This window comes from Gordionus sp. m RMFG-2023, chromosome 1, assembly GCF_954871325.1.
Source record: "Gordionus sp. m RMFG-2023 chromosome 1, tfGorSpeb1-WG-v2, whole genome shotgun sequence".
In the NCBI taxonomy this organism is placed as follows: domain Eukaryota; kingdom Metazoa; phylum Nematomorpha; class Gordioida; order Chordodea; family Parachordodidae; genus Gordionus; species Gordionus sp. m RMFG-2023.
The window spans coordinates 7,903,362-7,914,084 of NC_088775.1; the positions used below are offsets into that span (position 1 = coordinate 7,903,362).

General features: G+C 28.8%; 1 protein-coding gene across 1 annotated transcript in view; it reads left to right on the plus strand.

Moving 5' to 3' along the window:
* Nucleotides 1-10,723, plus strand: part of LOC135931793 (cytoplasmic FMR1-interacting protein-like) — a 56,402-nt gene extending 45,679 nt beyond the window's left edge. The window contains exons 28-30 of the mRNA XM_065469084.1: nt 1,839-1,986; nt 9,853-9,926; nt 10,026-10,723. Of these exons, the coding sequence (XP_065325156.1) occupies nt 1,839-1,986; nt 9,853-9,926; nt 10,026-10,230 (427 nt within the window). The 3' untranslated portion in view covers nt 10,231-10,723. The remainder of the gene's footprint in view (nt 1-1,838; nt 1,987-9,852; nt 9,927-10,025) is intronic.

Sequence of the window (10,723 nt, forward strand, 5' to 3'; positions counted from 1 at the left end):
AGCCTATACATTGTCTTTTTTAGCATTTGTTTTAAAAAATTTCCATATAAAATTTAAGATTGGGATTTGATTCAGGGGAACTTACTTCTATAATTTAAATTTCACTAGCATAAATGTTAATCATCCTAGAAATTAAAAAATATTATATAAAATTGGTAATGATATTCTAAGTTACATTTATATATAAAATATAATCTTTACTTCGTTTTGGTATTATTATTTTTTTATCTAGCTACCTTAATATGAGTTGTAAATTTTCTAGCTAATTTTGGTTGTCAATATTTTAAAATATGGCAGAAAAAAATTAGGAAATAAATACAAGATTCTCAAAGAAAATAAGATGTATACTGTGATATGTAAAATTTAAAACATGAATATTAAAATGAATCTGTATCTGTATCTTTTGTCAAGAAAATGAAAAAGATACAAGATTCTTTTCAGAATTAAGGATCTTAGATACAGATATTATGTATGTTATTAAAAATGTCAAAATATACTGAGTACAAGATATAAAGGGATCTTGTATCATGTATCTTAGATACAAGTATTCGCAGTACTGCCCAACTCTGTTTATTTCAATCTAATTGATTAAAGTCATTTTAAATATTTTTTTTAGATTTTAGACACAGCCATATTAAAAAAATTATCTCAAGGGATGCAAAATTAAAAAGAATTGGTGAAAAGATTAAGACAAAAGAGTATGAAGTAAGGGAGAATCTTAATGGAAAATCCGATGTATGGAAGAAATTTTCATTTATATATGATGAAAATAAAGAAAAGCTTAATTATGTCATTTGTATTAAATGCAAATTTATTTATGTATATAATTCAATAACAACAGGTTAGATATTTATATATAAAATATGATCTTATTAAATTATTTTAGGCACAAATCAACTTAAAAGACATAAATGTGTATATACAAATACAAGTACAACAGCAGAGAGTAAAAAGACACAATTAACAATTGATAGTCTTTTTGGTACTGATCCGAAAAAACTCAAAAGTTGTACAAAATTGAAAAAAGAGTGCACAAAGGTGCTTGTGGACGTGATTTGAGATCATTTGATACAATTCATGGGGAAGGCTTTGTTGCCAATATTTTGCCAAAAGTATTTTAGCTCTTAAATTCCTGGCTATCCCTGCTTCGTCGGCTAGCAGTGAAAGGGCGTTTTCAGCTGCTGGTAGGGCCTTTGAGGAGAGAAGGACTCGTTTAAAGCCAGATAAACTGGACGCCTCTTTATTTATATATCATAATTATTCACTTTGTGATAATTTTGATAATGATATTGATGAGGTCAATATAATATAATATGTTCATTATATTTTTTATATATTTATTAACTTTTATATCATATCTATATTTGCATAAATGATGCTTATTGTATTATATAATCGTTATAATTTTTAAATTCGCTTGTATATTAATCGTTTTATAATATTTTTTACAAATTTAATAAAATGCAACTTAATATATATCTTGAATAGATTATGGCCGTCAAATAAACTTTTATTTAAGGTGGCTGAATTGAATAAATACACATAAATTTTTTTTTGGTTATTATAATATTAAAACTTAAATTGCAAAATTTTATTCGGGTCGGGTTGGACTAAAAAATGTGTGCTCGGGTCGGGCTCGGACAAAAAAATTTTTTAAATTCGGGCTCGGGTTGCGAAAAAATTACTTTGCAGTTCTCTAGTTGGGGATAAAAGATTTACTTATTTTCTCTCATGTCTGGTAGGTACAGCTAAGGATGGGATTTATCATTTTTATTCAAATATAATAGTAAAGAATTTGTAATCTCCCCCCCCCCCCCATTCTCTCTAAAAAAAATTAGACAATTGTATGGAGAAAGTATTAATTTGGCCGGGTGCGCGTTCATCTACCTTTTGAATCAACAAAACCGGTTCGAAACGCTTGATTTTTCTTATCATCTGCTCAAAGTGCAACGAGTCGATAACCGCGAGGACAAGAAGAACGGCGTTGTAATGAAAAAGATTTTTTTTTTTTTAAAAAACATTTTTTTAAATTTTATATTGCAAGACTTACTTAACTCGGTCGTAGGCCTATTCAAAAACGAATACGAACCTAATGGCGCATTATTTTTATTCTATTTGAATTGTTCGAATTATATTGACAGAATTTAGTTTAGAATTCGAATCATTAAAATGGGCCGTTAGTCTTAAAAAGGGGAACCTTAGTTGAGCTGGTCTAAATGTGAGATGAAAAATGTGACTCTTATTTTTTGGATATTTGTATTTTCTTTGTCAACTGTTCTTTTGTGCAAATGTATTATCTATATATATATATATATATATATATATGTATGATTTAAGAGTTATGGAGTATATTGATCATGGAAATTATATGAAAATGTTATCCGTTGTTCTTCCTCATAGCCTCGTTTTTAGGCATTTGATATTGAAGATCATCTTCATTCTCCATGAATATTTTACAATCATAAATGAGATTGGCTTATAGTCTATTGTTATGGTGTACGATTGTGATGTGTTTTTATGTATATCATTCTAATAATTTAACTAAAAGATTATTTAAATTTTCTGCAGTAATCAGTTCAAAGGTTTTTTTTTATTGCTAGTGTTTCTAGCAATTTTTGCTCTGACTCCTATCTAGATAATTAACACGATAGTTTTTTAGGGATACTAATTTATATTTCATTTGTTATATTTGACGAATAGTTAGCAGGGCTAATTATGCTATATTTGATTGAATTTTATTGAGAAGGAATTGTGATATTTTTTCTCCATGCTTTCTAAAATAGGATGAAACATCTCTCTAAATCCGCTATCACCCGGAGCATATTATAATATACACTCGTGATACAAGTAAGCCCATCCCTTAGACTGTCGATTTTGAACCTCTCGGGACTCCCGACATTTAAGTTACCAGCAATATATTAGAAGTCCTAGCTCTTTAATTAAATTATTTTGAAAATAATTATATTTTAAATAAGTTAATGCTAACTCCTATTATGTATTTATATTTTTTGACATTAATTATAATCCGATTGACATAAGCAAGAATATGCAATATAGAATTTTTTTGTAATAAGAGTTATTGCATCGTTAAGCTTAGACTTTTTTCCACACGAGTTATCTGTAAAAACAGTTGAAACATTTTTATACCTAAGGAATTTCATCTTTCTTTTTTTTTACTTTGCCTTTTTGTATGACCGATCACCTAGGTTGGGATCATGAGAAGACACGCTACAGACTTATTTATAGATATATAAAAAATACTATGGATTCCCCCCCCCCGTCATCGTTATATTTCTTTTTTTGTTTTATAGCTATTTATATAGTTGTACACATTAATATGGTTCAGGAATTTTAAACTCCATTTTATCAAAAATCAATTTTCTATAAGAGGTCCGAATCCTCCTCAGGTCCATATTACCCCGGGTTTGATGGGTTGCCAGTATATCGGTCCGTGTTAGTTCTATGATCTCAATAAGACTCTCCAGTATCCTGTATTATATATCATTCACTAAATCGGTCCTCGAACCCGCAAAATGAAGCTTGGGAATTCCTATAAACATGTTCCCTAGGTCTGGTAATCGGTCCCTTACTATCATCGATTAATTTATAAAGATAATTGGAAGGGAAAAAAATCGAACATCCGGGCTATCTTAAAATTATTATTTTATAAAAAAAATGATCTTAAAACATTAAATACTATTTTTATTTATAATGATAATTATTGTGTGGTATTCATATTTATGTTGTTAGCAAATATTATATTATGAGTAGTGTTTATAAACGGCTCGTTTTGTGCCAAATTTTTTAAACAGCTAACTCAATATTTTAGCCAGAAGGAATATTTTCTAAGCCTCGATATTTCGATAATATATGTCTTGACCTTTGTTCCTTCTATGAACAAAATCTTAGGATTTGCGTAATTTTTTTCTTTATGAAATATTGAGAGTTAGCCGTTTTTAAAAATCTACTCAAAGCAATAATTATGAGATTGAACAAATAAAAAATATTCCTTGTTTATTTGCGTTGTTGTAATTGATAATACAATGTAAATTTTAAGAAAAATTATATTTATAAAAAATTAATGTATCACGCTATCTAGCGGCGATATTTATATGAAATTATTTTACAATTAAAGGTAAAGGTTTTTTTAAAATGATTAAAAATAAATATTTGTAATATTTTAAAAATATCTTGATATGCTAACACAAATTGAAATGTCATTATAAAATATTTTAGTGTATTTTATTTTTATTATCATAATTAAATTGTTTAGAATAGAATATATATAAAAAAAAATATTTTCTTATAATAATAACAATCCTAAATTTTAACGTATGTTATAGATGTTGAAAAATAATATTTTAAATATTACTTAAAATAAAATTATTATAAATTCAATTTTTAATTATTTGTTATCGGCTTTATAAAATAATCAATTTGTAAAAGAGTACCATTTGCACAGCGCGGATTAAAAAAAAATTCAGGTTTGGTATTTAAAATATTCAGCCCGGGTATTTTAAATTTTTTAGGCCCGGCCCGAGTATATTTTAAAAAAAATACGACTCGGGTACCCGGATTTAGGGCCGGACCTGCAGATTTTGTCCCTGATCTATATCGATTCCCTAACCTGATGAATTTCATAACGAAAAAAAACTCTTTTATGTTTTGGAAAAAAATCTTTTCAAGTAAATTTATTAGTAATTTTCATGCATAAAAAAGTCTTTCAAAAATGAAATTATTATTTATTTTTTTTCAAACTCTAATCTTGTGAAGACATATTTTCATTGGTAAATACAAATTAATCAACTCAAATTAAAACTTATGGCAGGATAGTAATTTTAATGACAAATAATTGTAAAAAGTAAAAGATCTTGGGCATAGGGAAAAACATAATTAATAAATTTATGGTAACTCGCATGCGCAATAATAATACACAAAAACTCTGGTTGCTTAATCTATGTCCTATCTGGGGATGTTGACGCGATGCATATATTGTTTATTTATAAGTAGTATAGTTATCTCTGTAATATATTAGTGTCTCGCCGTCGTTTATTTATATAGGAATAGTTATTATTTTTTTTATAATATTATTTTGCAATGTTATTTTTTTTAGAAAAAATAATGTTTATTTTTTTTTAATATAATATAAATAGTGTAGAAAAAAAATAATAGAGGATGATCTTTGATTCATTTTTTTTTTGAAAAAAGAGAAATAAATATTATTGAATATTATTGAGGTTTATTTTTTTTGTTTAATTGATTTTTCTTTAGTAAAAAATTGTTTTAAAAAAAAAATTAATTACTTAATAAAGTTTGTTTTTCTCCTTGTGATAAAAGTATATTTAAAAAAGAAAAAGATTCGATTAATCTTGTTAGGTACAAAAGAAAAAGAAATTGAAAATTTAAATTGATAATATAAAGCTTATCGTTTTCGTTCCGAACCCCTGTCCCCTATAAACTTTCCGTTTGTCAGTCTTTCTGATAAATTATAAATCTAATACTTCAACTCTTTCCCCCAATTTTGCTATTATCTCCACCCTACCCATAGCCGCCATCAGTGTCCCATCAAACTGTCTTATCCTTAACCCCTCATTCTCTATCATTTCCCCCGGCCAAATACTTTGATATCTATTATATCCAATTACTGAAATAGCTGCCCCCGTATCAAATAACATGGGAATAATCTTCCCCCCCCCCTAAATTAATCATTACTCTCGGGCAAGGATCATTAATTATCCCATCTTGCAACATATTAAAACCCCCTCCCTATTAGTTATCTTCCGAAAAAATCCCTCCTCTGTTCTTCCTAACCGCCATGCCCCGATCCGTAATGTCGATTTTTTGCCATCATATAGTCACACATTCTCACAGTCCCTCGCCATATGTCCCGCCCTTCGACACCTAAAACACTCCATATCCATCTCCCCCGTTTCCTTGACATTGATCGCAGGAACCCCTTCCACTTTCTCTCGCTTAATAGTCCTTACATTTGAAGCATTTGGACCCATCCCCCTCTCCGGAAAACCATTCTTATTACTGTAACTGCTTACATTACAATCCTCTTTATTATGTCCAAAGCGTCCACAACCCCACATCTCAACCTTTCCTGTTTGCCAGGACAGTAAGGGGCTATATGACCAAATTTCCCACAACCAAAACACTTTGTATCACAACAATCTCTAAGCATATGACCTGGTTTACCACAATTATAACAATTCATTCCCCCCTTTCCTTTGCGGCTCAAAACTCTGTCTTATTTCCATTCTCCTTCCCCTAGAGTACTCTTTTGGTTCTCTATAAGGTCTCAATGCCCGATTATCATTACAATCCTGCTTGTCAGCTACATATAAACTTCTGCTTATATCGCTATCCGTCCACCCCCTAATTAACTCCTGAACCGGCAACCATGTTACTCTGCCCATCATATCTTCCTCTCCATTATGCCCCTCAATGTTTAAAGTTTGTCCTTTGATTTTTACACTGCGACTTCTCTTCATTCTCCTGCCCCAAATTAAACTACAAATCCATATAATTAATATCACCAACGTCCCAAAAATATTATACTGGACCTCCCAATACTTAACAAATTTTAAGCTTTTCATCCGAACGTTATAAAAAATTTATTATTAATTTTGAAATGAAAATCTTGGTTATTTGTAAAGTTAATAGATAAGATATTATTAATAACGTAAACAATCCAATAATGCACATATACATGCAATGCAACAATCTCAAACAAATTAATCAATATACCTATTATTGATAGGATGTTGTCTAAATTGCTCTCCGCGAATTTACCGTGTATTTTGATTTCTTTAATCTAAACTGGTAGTACCTCTGTGTAATTTATTTTTTCGAAAAATTTGGACAGCACTACCGTACAATTATGGTTTAAGAAAAATTTGGGCAGCACTTCCGTATATTTAAGCTTCGCGAATAATTTGGGCAGCACTTCCGTGTATTTAAGCTTCGCTAAAAATTTGGGATTTTCTATTCTTAAACTTCCGCCGCACGGGTAACCTAAATTCTCACCAAAGGAATTTCTATTCTTAAACTTCCGCCGCACGGGTAACCTAAATTCTCACCAAAGGATTTTCTATTCTTAAACTTCCGCCGCACGGGTAACCTAAATTCTCACCAAAGGATTTTCTATTCTTAAACTTCCGCCGCACGGGTAACCTAAATTCTCACCAAAGGATTTTTTATTCTTAAACTTCCGCCGCACGGGTAACCTAAATTCTCACCAAAGGATTTTCTATTCTTAAAATTCCTTTTTTTTACGATATGCTCGTCTTGGCCACCAATTTATCAGAAAGACTGACAAACGGAAAGTTTATAGGGGACAGGGGTTCGGAACGAAAACGATAAGCTTTATATTATCAATTTAAATTTTCAATTTCTTTTTCTTTTGTACCTAACAAGATTAATCGAATCTTTTTCTTTTTTAAATATACTTTTATCACAAGGAGAAAAACAAACTTTATTAAGTAATTAATTTTTTTTTTAAAACAAATTTGTTTTTTTTTACTAAAGAAAAATCAATTAAACAAAAAAAATAAACCTCAATAATATTCAATAATATTTATTTCTCTTTTTTCAAAAAAAAAATGAATCAAAGATCATCCTCTATTATTTTTTTTCTACACTATTTATATTATATTAAAAAAAAATAAACATTATTTTTTCTAAAAAAAATAACATTGCAAAATAATATTATAAAAAAAATAATAACTATTCCTATATAAATAAACGACGGCGAGACACTAATATATTACAGAGATAACTATACTACTTATAAATAAACAATATATGCATCGCGTCAACATCCCCAGATAGGACAATCTATATGGGTTTATTTAAATCCACCCCTATTTTTTAAAAAAAATAATCAATGTGGATCAAAATTTTAAATAGTCAAAGTTCAGGAAGGACTTAGGTAAGCAAAATATAAGTTAAATAACAAATTGCAATATTAATCACCACTTGTTTGACAAAAGAAGTTTATTTTTTATTTCAATTTTTGACATAGTAAAAAAATAACTGCTAATCTTCTTAATCGCAATAGTGAAAAATTATTTAATATTTTAAATATGAAGCGAAATTAATATAAAAAATCTACACATATTTAAAAAAAAATTTATATTTCTTTATAATAAAAAAATCAATTAGTTTGTAAAATTAAGAAATAACATATATTAAAAATCACAAGTAATATCTATATCGCCGACATTAATATTAGAATTTAATTGTTTAAATAAAAAAAAGTAATTTTCCTGCCTTTTCTGTTCCTAACCGATTCCTAAGCTTCTAGGAAGAACTCCAAACGAAGAGAATAATCTCTCAACTGCGGATGATGAAGATGCAGTAAATAGTTGTTTTATTATTTTTAGATCCTTAATCAACTTTCATTAGGCCACTCACCATTTAATTGTGTATACTATATTATCCGAAAATATAATTATAGTAAATAGCACTGATCTTGCTTGAAGCTTTACCAAGATATATAAAATCTCAGTGTTTGAATAAAGAAGCCCTGCGTATTCTATTGCCGTTTCCATTTCATTGTTTGTTAAATTTGAACGATGAACGATATTTCGGGTTTAAAAGATAGGATCAGAAATGTGCAGGCGTTAAAGCCTGATTGTATCGTTTAGTAAAGGATGAATTTTATTATTAGCATGTAATTTGGTGAAAAACTTTTGCAAATTTTGAAACATTTCGCAATTGGTTTTTATGATTTCAATGATATCTTCAGCATCTCTTTTGAATTGTAATATTTTCAATCCTTTTTTTCTAATTTGCAATGTCGGTTTTATTTTGATTGCTTTCACATATCTTAAATAATTTTGTTCATTCCGGTATATAGGCATTTAAACTACAACTGAGTTCAAACGAATATCTTGTGGAGTGACAAGAAATTCGCCCTCCTTCTTGTTTCAGTTTAAAATTTGTATAAAACTGATCATTTTTGAAATACTTTACCACACTATTTGTTTCCTGCTACTTTTATTTTCCCAAATTTTTTGATAGTAGATTTAAAAAATGACCACTACACCCATAGGTCATTTTATGATCTTTATTATTTCTTTTTAAATTATTTACTTTTATCATATTAGCCGCATTGATTGGCTCTTTTGAAATAAATAGATCAATTTACACAATATTTAATTTTTAACAATTTCCTGACTTGTTCCCTTGAGAATTAGTTATTTACTTGCATATTTTACAATTTTAGCCCATAATTTTTTTTATTTTATTTGGTTTAAATCGTGATTTAAATCAAAAAAATCTAACCAACTCTAATTCAAACCGAACCCAATTTAATATTTATTATGACCCTTACATTAAACCTCAATTTTTTAATCTAAGCCGAACTTACTATGTTCGTTACGGTTCAGAATTTGACGTCTAAAAAAATATATTCCGGCCGGGTCGGGCTAAAGCATTATAGGACTGAATTGTCGATGAATTCTGATGTTTGATAGAGTGATATTCCATAAAGTGATTATCCTTAAAATCACTCCCTGATATGTTAAATAGTTGTTTAATAGAGTGATTATCCTTAAAACCACTCCCTGATATGATAAATAGTTGTTTATTTTGGTGTTCAACTTCTTATATTCGGGTTAGGTCTTGCATTTAAAAAAACCGGGTCGGGCAACTTTGGTAAAAAAATGGAAATGGTCCGAGCCTGGTATATAGCCGAGCCGGTCAAACCATAAATTTTAACCGGGCCGGACCTGAAAATTTTGCCATTTCAAGATAAAAATTTTCCTATCTTCTTTTCAAGCGTAAATTCTATTATTCTCTATAACAAATTTCTTTAAAAAAATTAATATAAAAATCGCATAGAATTTGAAGAGGATGGCAGACAGAATACGAAAATTTCAGGTGCTGAATAGCCAAATTTTTTCTACACTCGGCAGGTATAAACGTTTTATTTTTACATACTTCTATTGTTTAAATAAATAATTAAAACTTATTTTATTTTTTATATTTTGAACGAATTATTTTAAAAAAAATAGGTATTTGGATCAGCCTACTCTACGCAACGCTTACGAAGAAGGGCGGAACGATAGCGAATCTAACGTGGACGGCCAGGACAAACCTCCTTCGCGAGATAACGATCCATTATGGGATAACGGCGACCACGCCTCTTCCACCATGATTGAGCATATAAAATTCTTTTCACCTCCTATACACGAACTAGCTCTACAAAATATGATCTGAAAAACGATTTTTATATTTTATCTTCATAAATTTGAATTTTATAAAGATTTGGCCGCCTACTTGCTCTTCTTGTTTCATTTTTTTCTGGAAAAATCTAAGTAGCTGAATGCGGTGCTTAGTATTTTAAAGAAAAAATTAATACATATATTTAGAGCTTATTTTAAAGTTATTATATCACTTAACGTCGAATCTTTAATTAAAAAGAAATAAAGAACCAAAAAATTAAGGGAATGGTATCCCTAGTAGAAACAAAAATTTAGACGAATCAGAAGTGAAGCTAAAATTGACTCATATTTTTCGTTTAGACTTGATATGTAAATCGTTGCTTTTATACATTGTAACTAAATTTTTAAAATATATCTCCGAATCTTTTAAAATAAAAATATCCAAGTTTTTTTCGAATCTGATTTACTTCGACGACATAATTACCACACTCAGTACATATATTTTTATTCGTATAATTTTATATAAGCTTATTTATCTTGTAATAAAA